Consider the following 23,188-nt stretch of genomic DNA (forward strand, 5'->3'; position numbering starts at 1 on the left):
TATTAGGTGTAGATACAGAACTCCAACTATTGCAATGGTAGCTCTGAAGTGTGTTGTTCATCGATTGTTCTTCTTTTGTTTGTTTATTGTTTATTTTTCATTGTTTATTTCCTGTTTGTTTTGATTATTTTTCACTTCCTATTCATCTCGTTTTGTTCATTGTTTATTTTCTTTCATTTATTCTTTTTATTTGTACGGAAAATACACTTGCAGCTATCTGGTATGTGCCAAACTTTACATTTACTCCATCGAACAGAACAAAATAATATCAGTGCCTTGGAACATGACCCAAATATTTATGACTCCTCGACAGACCTCCAGAGTTTATAAGCATGGTCAGCAATTCTAAGATATGCATTATTTTGAACCCCCTGGACCATACATAGCATTTGACTCCCACTATACTATGATCGATAAATTCATGTATTAACCTGGTACCAGCGACGGGCCAAATTTGTGGCTTTACCGTGTACCGGCGACGGGCCAAATTTGTGGCTTTACCGTGTACCAGCGACGGGCCAAATTTGTGGCTTTACCGTGTACCAGCGACAGGCCAAATTTGTGGCTTTACCGTGTACCGGCGACGGGCCAAATTTGTGGCTTTACCGTGTACCAGTGACGGGCCAAATTTGTGGCTTTACCATGTACCAGAGACGGGCCAAATTTGTGGCTTTACCGTGTACCAGTGACGGGCCAAATTTGTGGCTTTACCGTGTACCAGCGACGGGACAAATTTGTGGCTTTACCGTGTACCAGCGATGGGACAAATTTGTGGCTTTCCCGTGTACCAGTGACGGGCCAAATTTGTGGCTTTACCATGTACCAGCGACGGGCCAAATTTGTGACTTTACCGTGTACCAGTGACGGGCCAAATTTGTGGCTTTACCGTGTACCAGCGACGGGCCAAATTTTTCCCATGATATAAACCCCCCAAAAATAGATGATGCATAAACTGATCACAAATGCGTTGATATAAATTATGAAATGGTTTGCGTGAGTGATGATTTTTCTCTCATTTTTCTCGCTTAGAGGGACCATTAAGAAACATGATCCTGCAGCTACCAGGGTTAAAAAGCGCGACCCACTCAAGGTTCCTGCGGAGACTGTACTATGAAGGCGTGTAAGCTGAAGGAAATCCAACTATGGCAATCTCAATGGAATTTTTTAAAACTATACGAAGAAGGTACTTTTTTTTCCCATGGTTGTAGAGCGCTAATTAATCTACTTCTACTACTAGTATGGATTTTGGCATGGTGACTACTACTACTACTACTACTATTACTATTGCTCTTACTACTACTGTCTATGATTCAAACGACTTAACGTAATATTTCGTGGCAAACTTTTAATTCCCACAACCCTCGTCATCGGTCCTACTCCTATTTCTCCTCCTCCTCCTCCTCCTACTACTACTGCTATTACTAGTGACCCAATGTTGCCCGATTGTCGTACTCAGCCGCTTATATTTCCCGACTTCCTACCCCAAACCTGTCTTCTGGGCCCCAATAACGAAACTCATTTATAGTTGTCATTAAAAGTTAGATCCTGATGACTCTCAGCAATAGTTAGGCGTCGGAAACCAGTAAATACTATGCTCCAAGTACGACAACGGTTATTACTACTGGTATTTAACCCGGTAGCAGCGACGGGCCAAATTTGTGGCTTTACCGTGCAGCAGCGACGGGCCAAATTTGTGGCTTTACCGTGTAGCAGTGACGGGCCAAATTTGTGGCTTTACCATGTAGCAGTGACGGGCCAAATTTGTGGCTTTACCGTGTAGCAGCGACGGGCCAAATTTGTGGCATGATATAAGCCCCCCAAAATAGATGATACATAATCTGATCACAAATGCTTTGATGTATGTTATGAAATGCTTTGTGTGAGGGGTGATTTTTTCTCATTTTTCTCGCTTAGAGGGACCATTAAGAAACATGATCCCCGCTGCTACCGGGTCAACATCCTGCCCCCTTTAGCCTAACATCACTACCCTTAACGATATCTTCTTGGCATTTTGTAAGTCACCCACAACCCTTCAACTCTCACTACCACTACTACATCTACTACCAGTCCTCCCTCGTCCTAACCGATATCACTACAACAACAACAATCGCTACTTCTACTTACTACTACTAACCCCTAGAGTAAGTACTAACGCAACTCGTCTACCCCCTTCCTTCTCCTCCTGCCGCCCCCTCGAAACAAAGGTACACGTTATCTGCCTGAGACATAAAAGGCCGCAGCCGTGATTAGGGTAACGCAAGGTTGGGTTCCGATAATGCGAGACTTTGGTGGGTAGAGAGTACACGTTATTTGGGTTTATGGTTTTCGGGTTGGTGGTTACAGGATGCGCTATTTGATTTTCGGTTGCTTGCCTCGGATTCTCGGCAAATTCTTCCTTTTTTTTTAATGTTTTGTATTTTTTTTTCGTGGTTTATTTTCTATTTTGTTTTATGTGTTTTTATTTTTTGCTGTTTATTTTCCATTTGTTTTGTTTGTTTATTTATCGTTTATTTAGTTTTGTTCATTGTTTATTTTGTTTATTTTTCATTTCCTATCTATCTTGTTTCATTCACTGTTTATTTTCTTTATTCTTTATTTTCCTGTTATTTTATGTCATGGCTTCGCTGACTGAGACTCGAAATCCCCCGCCACATAACATTTCTGCTCTAATATTTTGTGGCCTCTACTAATTACGTAAGCCGGAGTAACCGACCCCACACTAACAGGAACCCTAATGTACCACACCCAACACCTCACGATGCTAAGGTACCTCTGAATCGGCCCTTTGCAACCACTACCTGTATCTTGTTTGGCGACTCATTTTTCTATTAATTGTGTATGTGGTGCTAGTTGACCTTATGCTATTTAGGACTTTTATATACTGCATCGAACACCAAAAGATGCTATTTAAGGTAACGCTGAATCACCCCTTTGCAACCATTATCTGTATCTCTTTTAGGTTAATCAATTAACTACTTATTTTTCATGTGGTGGTAATTAAACTCACACTAAATGATACCTTGATTTACCGCACTTAACACCTGAAGACGCCAATTACGGCACCTCTCTGAACCTGCCCTAAGCAACCACTATCGGCTTCTCGCTCAGTTCACTCGTTCCCGTTGGTGTGTTTGAGATTAGCCTCGTAAACAGCCCTGCACGAATACCGGTTTCATTTTTCATCGGTTTACCCTAAAAAGAAGAGGTTAAGATCTGGCGTGTAATCTCATAGGTGTAACTTGTATGTTTTGTCACCAGTAATGCTTCTTTAAAACTAACTATTAAACCCCACTCTTCTCTCTCTCTCTCTCTCTCTCTCTCTCTCTCTCTCTCTCTCTCTCTCCAGTAATGCTTCTTTAAAACTAACTGTATCAATTCCCACTTCTATCTCTCTTTCTCCCTTTCTCTCTTCAACATTTTCTTTGCTTCCTGAATCAATTTGCAGTAAGTACATCAGACGATTCAGCGTAAGTACATGGATTCACAATTACCACCAGTTTTCTTTGGTTCTCCCTATTTTTACGTATATCCCTTAGTCTCCCATGAAGAGGAACATTTTCTTTGCTTCCTGAATCAATTTGCAATAAGTACATCAGACGATTCAGCGTAAGTACACGGATTCACAATTACCACCAGTTTTCTTTGGTTCTCCCTATTTTTATGTATATCCCTTAGTCTCCCATGAAGAGGAACATTTTCTTTGCTTCCTGAATCAATTTGCAGTAAGTACATCAGACGATTCAGCGTAAGTACATGGATTCACAATTACCACCAGTTTTCTTTGGTTTTCCCTATTTTTACGTATATCCCTTAGTCTCCCATGAAGAGGAATATATCCCTTAGTCTCCCATGAAGAGGAACATTTTCTTTGTTTCTTGAATCAATTTGCAGTGAGTACATCAGACGATTCAGAGTAAGTACACGGATTCACAATTATTACCAGCTTGTTTTCTTTGGTTCTTCCTATTTTCACATATATCTCTTAGTCCCCCATGAAGAGGCACATTTTCTTTGCTTCCTGAATCAATTTGCCATAAGTACATCAGACGATTGACAGTTAAGTACTCCGTTTCACAATTATCACCTTTAGGTTCCTTAATTCTACGTGTTTTTCTCCTGTTTGGTCATAATCCTCCTTCCTTTAACAACTGCTCAAAGTCAGCGGTTCCCAATGTCCTCGCACTCGTAAACCTTTCCCCAAAATCTTGAAACCCGTGCGACCCTTAATATCAGCATAGTTTTACAAGTTTTAAACACCCATTTTCACCCACACCCAGCCCTGACATGCCCCAAGAGACACCCTGATGCTCCCTCTCAACACTCGCCAGCAGAAAACAAACTCAAAACAACAGGCTATAAAAAACTCACTTCGGCCGTTTCTATCAAGGCTTCGTGACCCCCCAGGCAATCATCCGCTACCCACCAGTTGGGAACCTTTGCTTTAAGTACATGACAGCCCACTTAGCCTAGTTTTAACCTTTGTCTTTCCTCGTTATTGCTGGTCAACTCGAGTGCCGAGGAAAGGTCCGAATTGCACTACCAGTTCTTCAAGGACGTAAATCACTTCTCCTTCCTTCAACAATTCCTCTAAGTACACAACAACCCACTTAGCCTGTTTTGTAATCCTCTGTCTTTCATCTCTATTTCCGATCAACTCTTATTTTCATGTACTGAGGAGAGGTTCGGATTGCACTAACAGTTCTTCCAGTAGCTAATCCATCCCTTTTTCCTTCAACAATTCCTCTAAGTACACAACAACCCACTTAGCCTGTTTTGTAACCCTCTGTCTTGCATCTCTATTTCCGATCAACTCTTATTTTCATGTACTGAGGAGAGGTTCGGATTGCATTAACAGTTCTTCCAGTAGCTAATCCATCCCTCTTTCCTTCAACAATTCCTCTAAGTACATGCCAACCCACTTAGTCTACTTTTTAACCCTTATCTTTCCTCTCCATTGCCTGTCCACTCTGATGTTCATGTACTGAGGTTCGGTTCGAATTGCACTACCAAATTTTTCAAGTGTATCTAAATCACCTCTTTCTGTAAACTACCAAGAACACAGAGACCCAGGCTGTTCTTCTACCCACCACCCTTCCCTCGGCCATCCCTAGCAGTACCCACACTACCACGAACACTCCCAAAGAACACAAGGACCCAGGCTGTTCTCGCCCCCACCATTCTTCCCTCGGCTAAGTCTCGCGTTGTAATGAAGTTCAGGTCATCGACGTTTGCCTGAAGTACGTTATTGAAGCCTTGGTGTCAAGTTGATCTGATTGCACTGCGTCATCTGGTACATTGTTGCGTGTGGGTGTAATAGTGTAGTTTGAGGGACCTGTAGCTTTCCCGAATGTGAGTGTGTGTGTGTGTGTGTGTGTGTGTGTGTGTGTGTGTGTGTGTGTGTGTGTGTGTGTGTGTGTGTTATTCCTCACCACTGTACGTATGAGCATAGCGAGAAAACGAAACGAAAACCTACGCAATCGATTCAAGAGTTAACGTCCACACACACACACACACACACACACAGAGTAAAGGAATGTCCACTATGGAAAATGCCCTTCTGTACCCATATAAAAAAAAGTGTCATGCGTTAAAACCTAAAAAAGTACAAAACGAGGAACTTATACGTAAACACCGGCGTTGCACTCGAGACGAACAGGCCAAACGACGCTTTAGACAAACAGGCAGCGACCAAACGAGCCCCCCATTAGCATCTCGTTTTCTTTTCTTTTTATGATTTTTTCCCCCAATCACAGTTTCTCATTTTCTTTTCTTTTTATAATTTTTTTCCCCCGTTAACATTTTCTCATTTTCTTTTCTTTTATTAACTTTTTTCCCCCGGTAACATTTTCTCGTTTTCTTTTCTTTTTATAATTTTTTTTCCCCCGTTAACATTTTCTCATTTTCTTTTCTTTTTATAATTTTTTTCCCCCCGTTAACATTTTCTCATTTTCTTTTCTTTTTATTAACTTTTTTCCCCCGGTAACATTTTCTCATTTTCTTTTCTTTTATTAACTTTTTTCCCCCGTTAACATTTTCTCGTTTTCTTTTCTTTTTATAATTTTTTCCCCCCATTAACATTTTCTCATTTTCTTTTCTTTTATTAACTTTTTTCCCCCGGTAACATTTTCTCGTTTTCTTTTCTTTTATTAACTTTTTTCCCCCGGTAACATTTTCTCGTTTTCTTTTCTTTTTATAACTTTTTATAACTAAATAAAGTCCGTTTTTTTCCTTGTTCACAGGTTTCGGTTGCTTAGTTTTTAGACTCGATGCAGATTTTCTCTCTCCTATTAACGAGGCAAAGTTTAAAATTTACGTTCATTTGCTTCTCTCCTTTCCATTAAAACGTCAACTTTTACTCTCATCGTCCATAACTCTTTTCTCTTCTCTATTTTCTTCGCTAACAATCAAAATCTACCTTCACCGTCTCCACTAAAACATCAAAAGTTACCTTCATCTTTCTTAACTCTTCTGCTGTTTCTTTTCTGTTCATGGCAAAGAACTTATGTAAAACCATCACTGGGATCACGAAACAGTCCGTGGAAAGCCTGGCAACTTCTACGAGAGGGTTTTCAGGCAGGCGAACCGAGGCGATGGTACATTTAAATACATGCGCTTAGCCCTTGATGTACGTAATGCCGTGACTGTGAAAATCAATAATGCGGAAGCGTACACACATTTTTTTTCCGCTCTTGACGTAAAAAAAATAAAAAAATAAATAAAATAAAATAAAAAAAAAGACCGACTGTGTTCTTGTGATTTACCGGCACATGTACGTACTGGTCCGCCCTTTATAGACGTACACACACGCGCACACACATGGTCCCCAGCTGACACACACGCACACACGAATTGGTCCACCTTGGAGTGTATGGAAGTCGTTCTCTCTTTGCCGTTTTTGTATATGTTTCGTTTTTTAATTCTTTTTTAATGTTTCTTTCTGTTTTCCTCTATTTCCTTTATCCTGATCTTTATTTTCATTTTCCTGGACTTAATTGTTTCTACGTGTTTCTTTTCTTTATTTGATTTTCTGACTCCCTTCCCTATTTCCTTCTTTCTTCTTCCTCTATTTTTCTTTACTTCTTTCCTTTCTTGCTTTTTCTCTCCCTTCCCCTGTTCCTTCATTCCTTCCTTTCTTCTTTTCTCACTCCCTTCCCTATTCCTTCATTTCTTCTTCCTCAATTTTTCTTTCTTTTCCCTTCTTTCATTCCTTTGTTTTTGTCTTTCCCTATTCTTCCCTTCCTTGCCTTTTCTCTCTCCCTTCCCCTGTTCCTTCAATCTTTCCTTTCTTCTCTCCCTTCCTTCAATCCCTCCCTCCCACCCTCCCTCCCACCCACCCTCAACCCTATCAATACATATATCTGGACTGCAAAACCTTGAGCCAAACTCAACGCAGCGAGTCTCTGTCTTGAGTCGAGCGTCACTCCCACAGACCACAACAACACCCCAGACATGTCCACCCTGCCGCCTGTGTTAGCGTGACGGAACAGACTTGGTGGGCGCGGATGTGTTACTGACTGACTGACTGACTGAACTGGTGACGTTTATGAATACTTAGGAACAGTGCTGGGAAGGTGATATGGATGTGTGTGTGGGTGAGTGTGTTGCCTTCGACTGAGTGGGTGATGGCGTACGCTGGAAGAATATTAAGGAAAAGTGCCGGGAAGTTATAAATGTGGGCATGGATGTGTTTCCCTTGACTGACCGGGTGACTGGTTTGCACTTTTCACTACCTGACAGCATACATTTCAAAAACATTATCAGTGCTTGAAAATTAATATGACCCTTCTCCTGCACATCATAGGCTTAGTAACCTCTTAAGTAACCCCTATTCCTTCATTTCTTCTACCTCAATTTTTCTTTCTTTTCCTTCCTTCCTTCCTTGCTTCTTCTGTGTCCCGTGCAAGGTCTGACAGGGTGGACGCCTCTATCTGTAGCCTGCAGGAGGGGGGTGCATGGACAACCTGACAGTGGAGCGCATAGAGAGGTACAGTCACCCCTCAAATAGTACGGTTTCTGTTTTATACGGATTGTCATGGAAGATATTTTAAGGGATTTTTAAATTTCCTGCTTGTCGGGAAATTTTAAAATCCTAAAATAATCTATAAAATTCCACATAAAACCAAAACCGAACTATTGGAAACTACTATTTGTGGAACGACTGTATTGTGGAGCAGTGACGGAGCCCTGAGAGTCCACATGAAGGCCAAACCAACAAGCAGGAGGGGCCATGTTAGGGGGTGTCTGTTGTGGCCTTACGCTGCCTGGGCCTCACCTCATCTGCGTGACTGGACTCAAACATTGCCAGGTTGTCATACTCAGCCTCTTACGTTTGCTGATATCATGGTCCCTGCAGCTACCAGGTTAAGGGGACCATTCTTCTTTTGGGGGGGGTGAATGTTGAAGGTCTGGGCCACATCCTCGGAGCCATATCTATATCCTTGGGGGAGGAAACGCAAGTCTGGTCATGGTGGTCTCATCCCTGGCTGGAGTGGATACATTCTGTGCTGGGAGTCGCTGTGATTGGCACGGATTTGGCCTTCATTGGTAGCCTGGTCACGTGTACTCCCAGGTCTTTCTCTGCCTTTGTGGTGGATAGTGGAGTGTTTTCCCATGTGGTATTGGTATGCTGGATATCCCTTCACTGGTAGCCTGGTAACATACACTCCCAGGTCTTTCTCTGCCTCTGTGGTGGATAGTGGAGTGTTTCCCATGTGGTATTGGTGTGCTGGATATCCCTTCACTGGTAGCCTGGTAACATACACTCCCAGGTCTTTCTCTGCCTCTGTGGTGGATAGTGGAGTGTTTCCCATGTGGTATTGGTATGCTGGATATCCCTTCACTGGTAGCCTGGTAACATACACTCCCAGGTCTTTCTCTGCCTCTGTGGTGGATAGTGGAGTGTTTCCCATGTGGTATTGGTATGCTGGATATCCCTTCACTGGTAGCCTGGTAACATACACTCCCAGGTCTTTCTCTGCCTCTGTGGTGGATAGTGGAGTGTTTCCCATGTGGTATTGGTGTGCTGGATATCCCCTCCCAAGGTGCATGACTTTACATTTTTCCTCACTGAATTGTAGCAGCCACTTTTTGTTCCATTCCTGTAGCTTGGTGATGTTTTCTTACAGGAAATCCGTAGTCAGGGGGTTAAATGACCTCAGAAGATCCAGTTACAAGTCAACACAGCCAAGCAACAAAGAAAACAGAATGATGAGTTAGGTCAGCCCTTCAGCGACCTCAGATGACCCACCTATGAATCAAGATGGTCAGGCGATGAGTCAGTACAGCATGAATGACCTCGTACAATCCAGTAATGTGGCAACAAGGCCAAGCAACGAAGACAACAGAATACCGAGCCTTCAGTGACCCAAGACGACCCGGTAGTGAGAGAAGGGAACACAGTGAGAGGCATGGAGGTGGCGGCAGCAGCAGAAGCGATGGTGGCGGCTGTGGTGGTGGTGGCGAACACACACACACACACACACGTACGCACACACGTCGCCCAGAGATCTACATGTACCTGAACTTTTTGACGCAGTCGTTGCCGAGGTCGACGATGATAACATACCCGTCCGGCGTCGCGGCCAAGCCAGACGGACGCTTGAGCTTAGCCTCGCGGGAGTCGATGGTGAAGATGAGCGTGCCGAGCGTATAGTCGAACACCTGAATGCACGAGTGGTTGCGTTCCTGTCGGGTGGCCAGCAGCAAGCCTCGGGGGTCCAGGAACAGGCCGCCATAAGTCCCCTTTGGTCCTTTGCCTGAGGATGAGACGGAAGGGAGAAGGGAGTGATTTAGTTATTTCCTCAGGCCAGATTAGTTTTTTTATCATTACTTTTTTTTATGCCAGAGAAAGAGGTCAAGGAAAGAAGAGAAAATAAAGGAAGAAAACACTCACATAAACCAAGACTAATGAACAAGGCGACAGAGATTTAGAGAGTTACGAGGATGCAGTGAAGGGAAGATAAAGAAAAACGAAAGCTTGCACACACCACTGGACTAACAAACAAGGTGATATAGAAAAAAGATATAGAGAGTTACGAGGAGGCAGTGAAGGGAAGATAAAGAAAAACGAGAGCTTGCACACACCACTGGACTAATGGATAAATTCTCAGATCTATAGAGTTACAAGAAAGCAGTTACGGGCAAAAGGAAAAAAAACAACTCACATACAATAATAGATTAGCAAACAAGGTGACGGTTATGGAAAGTGATCATAGCTGGTGTAATTATTTCCATTATTTGTTGACAGAAGGAAGAGTGTACAGCTGTTTATGGCGAGGTTGGTTTGTATCGCTGTTCTGGACTTTAGAGGGGAAGGGAGTTAATGTTGTCTAATACTTATACCACTTTTTTGTCAACATTTCTCTACTGATTGTGTGTGTGTGTATGTGTGTGTGTGTGCCTCACCTTTGGTCTCAAATATGGTGCGCAGGAACTGTCCCTCCGGTGAGAACACTTGTATCCTGGAGTCCGCCACCACCACCTCGTTCTCCGGGCCGGTGCAGAGGGCCGCCACGGAGCCCAGCTGGCCCGGCTTGCTGCCCCGCGCGCCCCAGTGCCGCACCAGCTTACCCCCGGCCAGGAAGACGAAGATGGAGTTGGCTGCGTTGTCCGCCACGAGTATCTCCCCGAGGGCGTTGACGGCCAGGGCGGTGGGCTCCTGCAGGCGGTCGTGGGTGAACTGTGAGAGGAGCTGCCCCGACGACGTCACCTCCGTCACCGTGCGCTTCCGCCAGTTGACGAAGACGAGGGAGCCAGCGGGCGTGCGGGTGATGCCAGTGACGCTGCGGCCCTCGAGGGCGTCGCCAACAATATGCTGCACCTCCCGCAGCTGGGGGCTGAGCACTTTGATGCGGGAGTTGCCGGTGTCGGCCACGTACAGGTAGCCATCCTCGTCCAGGCAGATGCCCACGGGCTGCAGGAACTGGTCGCGGCCGGAGCCCCGTGAGCCGTACACTGTCTCTGGGTTGTGTTCGTCCAGCACCTCCACGCTGAGCGGCGACTCTTTCACCGGCCGCCCAAACACCTTCACCGCCACATTGTGGAGGCCGCCCTGCTCCGGCGTGAAGAACACTGAGTACGTGCCGTCCTGGTTGTCCTCCACCTGGCTCTCCACCGTGTCCCCGCCCTCCGTGGTAACCGTGGCCTCCATGGGGTCCCCGCCGGCCTGCTGGGTCTGGCCCTCGTAGTCCACAGCCGTCACCACCACCTCACTGCGCAGGTGTGTCATGGCCTTCTTGGCCTTCATGAAGCACAGGCTGGGGAAGGTGCGGCTGGTGGCCACGCGCCCGTAGTCCTCCACCGTGGCACGCACCTGGTCGAAGGCCTCGCCGCGCCCGTTCTCAAACTTGAGGAAGGCGTTCTCCCTGGGCTCCACCAGCGTGGCCAGGGAGTCGATCTTGGTGTTGAGGTGGGCGATCTTCTTGGTGATGTTTCGCACCTCCACCTGGTACTGCAGCCCCTCACACTCCTGCTGCACCTTGCGCCTCTCCGCCTCAATGATGTCCAGCTGGTCCTGCGGCGGACAACAACAACAATGATAACCCAGGCCACCCCATGACCCCAGCCTACTTACTTCCTGACACCTTCTCCTTCCCCAAGAGCACGGCCTCATCCATTCCTCTGTAACAGCCCTCACCATCCTTCCCACGTACCCTCCCTTCCCCCCTCATCTCCCTCACCATCACCAACACCATCCCTCACACATACCCTCCCTTCCCCCCTGACTCCCTCATCATCCTCATCATCACCACCACCACCACCACCCATCACATGTACCCACCCTCCTTCCTCATCACCCTCATCACCACCACTATCATCACCCTTACCTGCAGCACCTTCTTCTTCTCGTCCCGCATCTTCTTCACGTTGGCCACCACAGCCTCGCGACGCTGCTCTATTACGTCCACGATGGCTTGGAAGGCGCGGTTGACCTCCTCGAAGGTGGCGTCGGCGGCGTGGTCCAGCTGGTGCATTTCCGTGCGGACCGCGTCGCTCGCCTCGTTCAGCTATGGGGGGCGGCAACGAGTGAGGTTCGGGAGTGTTAGGAGGGCAGGGAAGTGGGGTATAACTGGTATGATTATTGGTATGTTGGTATGACTGCTATAATTGTTGGTATGACTGACAAATTGTTGGTATGATTTTTTTTTTACAGCAAAGGAGACAGCACAAGGGGACAAAAAAAGGAAAACAATAAAAAAAAGCCCGCTACTCGATTGCTATGATTGACAGATTGTTGGTATGACTGACAATTATTGGTATGACTGACAGATTGTTGGTATGACTGACAGATTGCTGGTATGACTGACAATTACTGGTATGACTGACAGATTGTTGGTATGACTGACAATTACTGGTATGACTGACAGATTGTTGGTATGACTGACAGATTGCTGGTATGACTGACAGATTGCTGGTATGACTGACAATTATTGGTATGACTGACAGATTGCTGGTATGACTGACAATTATTGGTATGACTGACAGATTGCTGGTATGACTGACAATTATTGGTATGACTGACAATTATTGGTATGACTGACAGATTGTTGGTATGACTGACAATTATTGGTATGACTGACAGATTGCTGGTATGACTGACAATTATTGGTATGACTGACAGATTGCTGGTATGACTGACAGATTGTTGGTATGACTGACAGATTGCTGGTATGACTGACAATTATTGGTATGACTGACAGATTGCTGGTATGACTGACAGATTGCTGGTATGACTGACAGATTGTTGGTATGACTGACAGATTGTTGGTATGACTGACAGATTGTTGGTATGACTGACAATTATTGGTATGACTGACTATTGAAGAAAACAAAAACTCCTGAAGGGAAATGTGGAGTGTTTAGTGGATAAGGGAGGAAGGAGGTGGATGATAACTGAAGGAATTATGGGAGAGAGGAAGAATAACAATAAGGGAAGGGGTAAGAACTATTGAAGAAAACAAAAACTCCTGAAGGGAAATGTGGAGTGTTTAGTGGATAAGGGATAAGGAGGTGGATGATAAAAGAAGGAATTATGGGAGAGGAAGAATAACAATAAGGGAAGGGGTAAGAACTATTGAAGAAAACAAAAACTCCTGAAGGGAAATGTGGAGTGTTTAGTGGATAAGGGAGGAAGGAGGTGGATGATAACTGAAGGAATTATGGAAGAGGAAGAATAACAAAGGGAAGAAGGTTGTGAATGTGGAAGAGGTAAGAACTATTGAAGAAAAACAAACTCCTGAAGGGATATGTGGAGTGTTAAGTGTGGATCAGGGAGGAAGGAGGAAGGAATTATAGGAGAGGAAGAATAACAATAAGGGAGAGAAAGTTGTGAATGTGGAAGAGGTAAGAACTATTGAAGAAAAACAAACTCCTGAAGGGAAATGTGGAGCGTTAAGTGTGGATCAGGGAGGAAGGAGGTGGATGACAAAGGAAAAAATCATGAGAGAGGAAGAACAACATTTAGTCACACAAGAACAAGTTAAAGATCACACAGGGAGAGCAACAGAAGTAGGGCGCGTGAGGTCACCTGGTTCGCATGTGTGGAGCATTTGGGGATGACCTCTCGTCGCTGGCGGGACATGAGGTCGAGGAGCTGATTGACCAGGAACGACGGGGGAAGGGCGGCCACCCCCCCCGACGGAATCCTGATGGACTCACGGCAGATGGGGCAGCGGAAGGTTCCATCCTCGCGCGCATGGGAGGCCACGATGCGCGTCAGGCAGTGCAGGCAGACGGTGTGGGAGCAGTGTAGCAGCTTTGGGGTGTGCTCCCCCCCATCGAAGGAGCCTGTCCATGCCAGAGCTACAGTGACAGGTATAGCAATGTTTCGGCGCAGCGCGGGGGGGCAGGTGGGGACGGCCCGCCACACTGCGCCCTCCAACACGTGCGGTGCGGCTAAACTTCCCTCGACTGGACTAGCGTTGCCGGTCCTTAGGCTCGGAACGTCTTAAAACTGATTTCTGTATTTGTGGTTTGTCTTACTTTTTTTTTGTTTCGTAATTTCCTCCTCCTCTGTCTGCTCCTGGGTGTGCTGGTGGTGGCTTTTGGAACTCCCCTTTGCAACCTCTAATCATCTCTCTACTGCCTACTGCCTACCGGCCTCTTGTAGACTCCTGCGTTCTTATGTTCTTATGTTCTTATATGTTACCAATGCACTGAACTTTTCCTCCTCCACCCACTTCAACTTGCCTCTACTGACATTCAATAAGCTTACTTCCTTTCCCAGTGCTTCATATATATATTACTCTCTTCCCTATTTATCATACATTCAATAGCTCTTCTTCTTCTTCCTCTCTTCTCTTTATCTATCCTTCACAAACCTTTCCTCCCACCAAAAATCACCATCATTCACAAATTTTATAACCCTCGAAATTCCAATCTCAATTTACAAGTATTTAAAACGTCAAAAAATATCCTCTCTTTTGATCTTCTCCGTCTTTAATACCGAGAAACAAAGAATTTATAGATGAATCAATTATTTCCACAACACAACAGTACCTCTACAAGCTCTGTCTTAACCAACATGACGCAGGCAACTCACAAGCACAACATCGCAAGCCAGAAATTACCATGTACTCTATGCTTGCCCCCATGGAGGTAGAATTGGTGGAGTCGACACGGCCCACTAACCCCATTCACTGAGGTGAAGCCAACGAACTGTCAAATTTACGGCCAAAAGATGGGGGTGGGCGAGCCTGGCCGAGCCCATTAAGAGAGCCTGACCTGACAACACCTGACACCTGGCCGTAAAAATGACAGCTCAGGCGGATTCACTTAATGGGATGATGTCAACTCCACCAATTCAACCTCCATGCTTGCCCCCCTCGCCTCAGGACCTTGCATACTCAGCCACTACCTCGAGGGATGGACACAACCTCCTGGCAGCCACCAAGACCTGACTTAGCCCACTACATGCATTGGGACAGCCGAGAATAGCCACTACAAGCACTGAGAGAGAGAGAGAGGGAGACAGCGAGTGAGTGAGAGAAAGGAAAAGAGTACATTTGGAGTAAGTAAAAGAAATACAGAAAAAGAGGAAAGGATAGAGACAAAAAGAATATCACTGACTTAACCAGAAGACACAGAGAGCAAGAGACAAACAAATGGAAAGACAAGAAACGAAGGAAAAAAAACAGGAAAATAAAAGAGAAAAAAATAAAAAAATAACCTAACCAGAAATGAGAAAGAGATAGAGTAGAAAAGAAAAAAAGTATATGAAAAAAAGGAAAATAAGAGGAAAAGATAATGAAGAATATATAGACGGATAGATAGATATAAAAATAGATACAGAGAAAATTATATCTACAAGCGAGATGAACAAGTCCACCAGGAACACTAAACTAATCTATTTTCTCATTACGTACCAGAAGCAAATATATACCCAACTGATTATTACGGCGCCTTGCTATGCCACCAACACCAGAGAGGAGGAGGAGGAGGAGGAGGAGAAGGAAGAGGAGGAGGATGCAGTGTTTTAAGAGGGAAGTTTAGCTGCCCGCAAAAGCTTCACTAACAACATACATACAAATCTTATGTTAATCACCCTTTTCCCCACTCCCCCTTCACCCAGTCTGCCCCCCCTACCCACAGGACCCCCCTCAGTTCTTTCCTCTCACCCTTCTCCCTTCCTTCCCCAGCATGCTCCCTTCCCTTACCCAAAAGAACCCCCTTAGCAGTTCTTTCCTCTTTACCCTTCTCCCTTCTTTGCCCAGTCTATCCACCCTTTACCCACAAGACTCCCCTTCAGTAGTCTTTCCTCTCACCCTTCTCCCTTCCCTTACCCATAGGACCCTCCCTCAATAGCCCCTTCCCTTTACCCCATAGCACAGACTCCCCGCAGGACCCTCCCTCGGTAGTTCTCCCCTCTAATGCAAGCTCAGGCCTCCCCCTCAAAGCCTTCCTAGCCCTGTGCCACATTAGCAAAGCCTTGGCTGAACTGTCTACATACAAGGCCGCTGCTGGAGCCTTGGGGTTGAAGCATGTCTGGCTACACTGTTTATAAGGTTCTTGACACTAATCTTTGTCTGGCTACACTGTTTATAAGCTTATTGACACTTATCTTTGTCTGGCTACACTGTTTATAAGCTTATTGACACTTATCTTTGTCTGGCTACACTGTTTATAAGCTTATTGACACCTATCTTTGTCTGGCTACACTGTTTATAAGCTTCTTCACTATCTATCATTATATTGGATTTGTTGAGAGGTTTTTGAAGATAGGTTTGTCAAAGTCTTACTAAGCTCATAATTCTCCCTCTTCAACTGCCATCATTTATATATCACTGGATGGAAATGTGTTTATCTAGTTATATTTGTTTCTTTTTTTACGGTAAGGGAAGTAACTCAAGGGCACAGAAAAAATAGAATGCTAGGTCAACCTCAATAGTTCTGTTTCCATACGAACTTTTACTGTCATGCCCCGGGAGCTGTATTTTTTCTTTTCTATTATCCATCACGACCTCTGCGTGTATCGAAGCACATGAGAAATGAATCAAGACCAGGAAAGGGTATTCGCCGGCTGCCTGGGATTGAACCCGCGACCAGCGTGACGAGAGAGCCACTCCTTACCGAGTCGGCTAAAGAGGTTCGCTACTGGCTAAGTGGGTTATGGGAGGCTCGTTCATCAGGCATAGTCGCTGTACTAAACTACCGCAATCTGGAAGTGTTGTTATATTTCTGTCATACAAAACTGATTTACTGAATGACTGAATTTTGGACTGTCTATACGTAGATTCACCGCCATTTAAGGGAGTGGCGAGCAGCGGGCTTTTTTTTTTTCCTACACTCATTTTGTTGCCCTAGAGCACTACAGCGTTTCTACTTATTTCATGCAATACCTAACCTTCATGGGCGTGTATGTGTGTACGTGTGTATTCATCTAGAGTTTACAGGGCTGGAGTCATGCTTGTATTATTCTGCCTATTTATTCATACTTATCAAATTCATCTTTAAACTCATGAATGTTTTGTAGGTAAACTGAGTCTTTTTATTATTTTTTTCATTTTTACAACAAAGGAGACAGCTCAAGGGCACACAAAAAAGTAAACAATAATATAAAAAAAAGCCCGCTACTCGCTGCTCCTATAAAAGTCTGGATTTGAACATCTCATTTTCACTATAGCCGAAGACGTAAAAAATAAATAAATAAATAAAATAAATAAAAATCTACGCAGGATGTGGAATTTCTTGACGTAATTTTTTGGTGGTGTGTAGAAGTAGAGGTGATGACTGAAGTGGTGATTCTTTTTTTTTTTTACAGCAAAGGAGACCGCTCAAGGGCAGCAAAAAATGTAGAAAATAAAAAAGCCTGCTACTCGCCACTCCCACAACAGACAAAAGTAGGGAGCGCCCAAAACAGAGGTCAATTTTGGGCGGGGCAAATACTTACACAGACAGGTGCCACAGGTGAGGAAAGACTCATTGAAGTCCTCGTAGTTGATGGAGACAGTCTCCACCAACGTAGACGACATTACTTCTTCGCGACCCACGCCTCGACTGTCCGGGGGAGAGGGCGGGTGGAGAGAGGAAGAGAGGCGAACATTAATGATTGCTTCAGGGTACAAGGCATGGATTAAACTGTCTACTGTATCGATAATCACACCCACACCTCAACTGTCCAGGGGTGGAGAGCGAGGAGAGGGGAAGAGAGGCGAACATTAACGACTGCTTCAGGGTACAAGGCATGGATTAAACTGTCTACTGTATCGATAATCACACCCACACCTCAACTGTCCGGGGGTGGAGAGCGAGGAGAGGGGAAGAGAGGCGAACATTAACGACTGCTTCAGGGTACAAGGCATGGATTAAACTGTCTACTGTATCGATAATCACACCCACACCTCAACTGTCCGGGGGTGGAGAGCGAGGAGAGAGGAAGAGAGGCAAACATTAACGATTGCTTCAGGGTACAAGGCATGGAAAAAGGGGAAAGATAACAGAGAGGCAAAAGAGTAAAAGATAAAAAGACAGTCATCATTGACCTATATAAGGGAAGGATTGAACCGTCTACCGAATGATAAAATAAAAATAGGAGAAAGAAGAGGAAGACAAGCAATAAGAGGAACAGGTTGAGAGAGAGAGAGAGAAAAGAAGATTAGAGAAGAGTAAGAGGAGGAAGGGAGGGAAGAGAGAGAGAGAGAGAGAGAGAGAGAGAGAGAGAGAGAGAGAGTAAAGATGAACTGATGAATGACCAATAACCTCCAAACTCTCTTCTCTTCTCCTCTCTTCTCTTCTCTCTCCTCTTCTCTCATTCTTACGCTAGCCGAGGAACAAGTCAGTCGTAACATCCGTCGCTCTGTTTATCTCGTTTTATTTCCTCTTTCGCTGTGTTGTGTTGTGCCGTGAGGTGTGTGTGCGTGTGTGCGTGTGTCTGTCTGTCTCCGCGCCTTTGTGTCTGTCTCCCGGCGTCTGTGTCTGTTAAAGAAACGTCACAGTGAATCATATACTAACTAGACATGTATTTGCTATTTCTATTGTACTCTTGAGAGACAGACGGATCACCACTAAAGGGGCAATGACCGAGTGTGTTTCCTGTTTTGTTTTTTTTCCTTCCTATTCCTCGACTCATGCTTGTGGTCTTATGTGCATGGCTATCAACACATACACACACACACACACACACACACACACACACACACACACACAGACTTTCCTTCCATTACTTTTCACAACAACGCACACACACACACACACACTTAGCTACTTAAAACATGCCAAAAAAAAAAAAAGCAACTCACTTGATTATTGCAAAAAGCTGAAGCAGAGGACGGGAAGAGGAGAGGAGAGAAGAGATGGGAGTGATGAAGAGGGAGCCAAAAGAAAAGAGAAAAAAAGGGATTAGTAAAAAAATGAATAAAAACATGATAAAATACACCAATTAGCAACCATTCAGAGAGAGAGAGAGAGAGAGAGAGAGAGAGTTAAAGATATATAAAAGAAAGATGCAGTAGTAATAGTAATAGTAGTAATAGTAGCAGTAGTAGTAGTAGTAGTAGTAGTACCAGTATTACCAACCCCTCAGAAAAGAAGCACCCATACAAGTCAACCCTTTTGCCTCCCCCTTAAAAAAAAAAATAATAATAATAAATAAATAAATACATCAATAAATACATCTAAAGCCAAGACAAGGAGGGAGTAAGAAGCAACTAGAGAACTAACATAGACAAAACCACAATGAAGGAAGGGAGAACAGGAAATGGGAAAGGGAGGGAGTGGAGGGAAGAGAAAGGAAACAGGATACACTGAGCAGATAAAGAGAGAGACAGAGCATTAGGGTGTGAGAAAGAAGAGGAGGAGGAGGAGCATGAATAAATAAAGAGCAGACACAAGGAAACACAAGAGATAAAGAGAGAGAGAGAGGGGGGGTGAAAGAGGAGGAAGAAGAGGAGCGAAAACAGAACAAGAAAAGGAGAGAGAGAGTGAGAGAGAGAGAGATATAGGAGAAACAAAGAGCAGACACAAGGAAACATAAGAGATAAAGAGAGATAGAGAGAGAGAGAGAGAGAGAGAGAGAGAGAGAGAGAGAGAGAGAGAGAGAGAGAGAGAGAGAGAGACACATAGGAGAAGCAAAGAAAACAAACACAAAAAAAGAGAGAGATAGAGAAGGAGAAACACACGCACACACACACAATACGAGAGATAAAGAGAGAGAGAGAGAGAGAGAGAGAGAGAGAGAGAGAGAAAGGAAAGAACACACACACACACACACACACAAAAGAGAAATGAGAGATATAAGCAAAAAGAAAAATAAATAAATAAATAAATAAAAAATAAAGAAATAAAGAAAGAAAGAAAAAAAGAAGAGCGACAGAGAGAGAGTGAGGCAGAGGAGAAGCTAACAACACACACACACACACAACATAATGGATGGAAAACAAACACAAGGCCACTCACTGCAGCTGAAAGGAGGGCCTGCAGCACCACATAACTCCTGCGGAAGACAAGAAACACACGCTAGAACAACAGAACACACCAAAACAACACAACAACACAACAAGACTCGGATGCGCCTCGCTGGTAGGACGTAAGACTGATCAGGTTAGCTTGAAAAATACATAAAAAAATAATCACACAATAAACACATAAGTAAACAAACATTAAAAAAAATCATGATAAATAGCAATAAATGACGAGGTAATAGTAATATATGATAAATAATGGACATGAATATATCACAGTAATAAATGAATATATAGTAGTAACAGTGACTAAATATATAAGTGAGTAAATAAATAAATAAACAAACAGACTGACTCACCTTATTAACACATGTCGCAGAGCCGAGCTGGTGTCGCAGCCGCCCTGCCTCCGTCACACGCTGGGGGGGGAGGGGAGAGGGGAATGTGACTATTACCATCAACATTACTACTACTACTACTACTATGATTGATACTATTGCTACTTCTACTAGGTACTATTACTACTACTGCTGCTGTTTATATTGCTTCTACTACTACTATACTGTTATTGTCATTATTATTACTACTACTACTACTACTACTACTACTACTACTACTACTACTATGATTGATACTATTGCTACTTCTACTAGGTACTATTACTACTACTGCTGCTGTTTATATTGCTTCTACTACTACTATACTGTTATTGTCATTACTACTACTACTACTACTACTACTACTACCACTACAGCTACAACTATTATTATTACTACAGCTACTACTACTACTATTATTACAGCTACTACCTCCTACTGCATCAACAACTATTACCATTCCTGATTTTTTTTTATATACAAGTTAAAGAATGATGCAAATGTTCCAAGTTCTTCTTAATTTCCTGGCTTCACTTTTCTTTGTTACCTGTTGGCTCTATTGTGTGTCTGACATCGCTGGGTGGGTGTGGTCCATCAAGGTGATTATGTAATTAAGTAAGGGAGTTCTTTGTCCGTGGAGGCTACACTCAGCTCTTGCTATTTACTTGTTCGTCCTATGGTGCTCGAAGTTATTTATCTGTTAGTGGATATAAGAACTTGTGAATAGACAAATGCATATACTTTTTTTACAGCAAAGGAAACAGTTCAAGGGCAAAAAAAAAGGAAATAATGAAAAAAAGTCTGCTAATCACTGCTCCTGTAAACATTGATCATTCTTGACTGTCGTTGTTTAATATGTTTATCTTTTTATTTGACAGTATTCATATTTCTATATTGTATTTGTGAATAAACGAATAAGTATGTTTTCCGCTCCATTCCTCTTTCTGTGTTTTCGCTTTCTTTCTGTTTTGTAAGGTGCCAACTTTCTGAACCATGTGCCAAGACTGGTGGACAACAAGGGGATGAAGGGAACAGAGGGACACAGGTGCATCACTGACGGCAGCATCATTAGCTCAGTGCAAGATATAGGTTTGGTACAGGTCTTCACTTTGAGCTGTGCAAACACTCATTATATGATATATATTCCATGATAATGCAAGTTGCACAAATTCTAAATAGATATATCGACCAAGATATTTTTTTTCACTTTTTTTCTTCACTTTGTACCAGAGTTTCTGATTGGATTCAGCCCCAGCTGTCAAGATGCTGGACAGAACATAGTGAGAACTTCCATTACCAACAAATAGGGAAGCTCTTCAAAAATTTCATATTTATTTGTAAGTAAAGACTTTATAATGCCATTTTTTTTTATAAATAGGAGAAAATTTCTTTAAGAGGATGAAGGATGCATCAGCCACTTGCAATATCTGGGGCTTATTTTTTCACACAATTGAAAAAAGTGTGACTGTTGAAACAGTCCAGCCTCACTGCCAGTGTCTTACAGCACAGCAGCAACTGCAAGCAAACACAACACAACCCCCGACAAGACTGTCCACACAGGCGTGTGTGTGGCTGCAAGCTTCATGGCCGTGAGTGTGTGTGTTGTGCTGCCCCACACAACACTGGCCACAACACCCTCAAGCTGCCACTGTTGTCACTCCCCCAGGGGCAGAGACAGGGCGAGGGCACCGCGGCCACGCACAAGGCCCGCACACAGCCCCTGACAGCTGTCTGGGCCTCCCCTGGGATGGTGTCCCCGGGGTATTCTCCTGCCGAGGGCAACACACGCCTCCCCCGCCCCCACGCCGCGACGCCCGCCACCGCCGCCCCCAGGGGCTCGCCAGGGCCTCGTGCCGCCTCACCGCGGGGTCCTGGCGGCGGGAGTCTCGCCGTCCCCTAGAGTTTAATAAAGGCCATGTGTCCTTTGTCCTAATAAGAGTTTCCAGTTATCCAATAAATCACATTACCACGCGTGTAATTAACCCACCCGCGGCTTGTTCTGCGGGGGAGTGAAGCGTTACAGACCAGCATGGGCCGCCACACGCCGTGCCGAGGCCGCTGGAGCAACATGGAGGAATAAAAATAAAAAATAAAATGAAATAGTTGTTGGTGTTTTTCTCTCTCCCTCTCCCTCGCGCCTACTGCGTCAGAAGCCCGCCCGCCTCCCGCCGCCCTCACGCCTCGCACGCCGCCTCCAGGGCCTCGGCGGCGTGACATTATGAATCTACATGTATTTTAGTCACTGTTGATGGCTCCCACTCACTCGCTGGGGGTCCGCGGGCTCTAAATAAAGGAATAATGGCCGTCTCCCTCCTGCCGTCCGCCCGATCAGCTGTGTTGTCGTCTGTCTGAAGCGCTGCGCTAAAAAAAAAATACGGAAAAAAATCTATAGTCAATGAACCAAACCTCCCTTAAATAATTACTACAGCACCTTTAGCGCGTTATTCTTGATTAATGTAACGTGTGTCTTAAGTAATTTGTGTCGGTTTATGTGGTATGTGTTTTTTGTGTTTGTGTTTTGTTCCGTTTTTAATCCTCGCTTCGTGACGTCACGGATACGTCACGGATGTCCCAGCGGCCGTTTGTTTTGATGACCTTTTGGGGACTGACGGATTGACAGACGCACCAAAACAAACACGCTGGCTGCCCCCTGCATCAGTGTGTCCTCGTGGTGGTGCATCATCAAGACAACCATGAGAAATAGAGGATAGAAGCATAATGTGTAGTGGTGTTCCTTCTTCTTCCTCTTCTTTTGACCTGTTCCGTTTCTTCTTTTTCTTTTCCTTCTTCTTGTTCTTCTTCCTTTTCTTTTCTTTCTTTCTTTTTCTTCCTTTTCTTTTCCTTCTTTCTTCTTCTTCCTTTTCTTTTCCTTCTTCTTCCTTCTCTTCTTCTTCTTCTTCCTTTCTTTTCATCTCT

The 23,188-nt window shown here is 44.3% G+C and overlaps 1 protein-coding gene and 1 long non-coding RNA gene across 2 annotated transcripts; both read right to left on the minus strand.

Annotated features, from left to right (window-relative positions):
* Positions 1–5,698: 5,698 nt before the first annotated feature.
* On the minus strand, positions 5,699–8,568 carry LOC126986331 (uncharacterized). Its single transcript, XR_007739567.1, has 2 exons — positions 6,152–8,568; positions 5,699–5,825 (listed from the first exon to the last, which is right to left on the minus strand). It is a non-coding gene; the product is annotated as an uncharacterized LOC126986331 (long non-coding RNA).
* A 7-nt stretch (positions 8,569–8,575) lies between these two features.
* On the minus strand, positions 8,576–22,644 carry LOC126986020 (tripartite motif-containing protein 3-like). The gene is made up of 9 exons (XM_050841706.1): positions 22,536–22,644; positions 20,820–20,969; positions 20,255–20,314; positions 19,891–19,927; positions 17,387–17,493; positions 13,514–13,785; positions 11,826–12,005; positions 10,405–11,512; positions 8,576–9,755 (listed from the first exon to the last, which is right to left on the minus strand). Exons 4-9 carry the CDS (start codon positions 19,920–19,922, stop codon positions 9,508–9,510), a joined length of 1,947 nt encoding a protein of 648 aa, XP_050697663.1. The 5' UTR covers positions 19,923–19,927; positions 20,255–20,314; positions 20,820–20,969; positions 22,536–22,644; the 3' UTR covers positions 8,576–9,507.
* Between the last annotated feature and the right edge of the window lie 544 nt (positions 22,645–23,188).

The sequence above is a fragment of the Eriocheir sinensis genome, chromosome 61, assembly GCF_024679095.1.
Source record: "Eriocheir sinensis breed Jianghai 21 chromosome 61, ASM2467909v1, whole genome shotgun sequence".
In the NCBI taxonomy this organism is placed as follows: Eukaryota; Metazoa; Arthropoda; class Malacostraca; order Decapoda; family Varunidae; genus Eriocheir; species Eriocheir sinensis.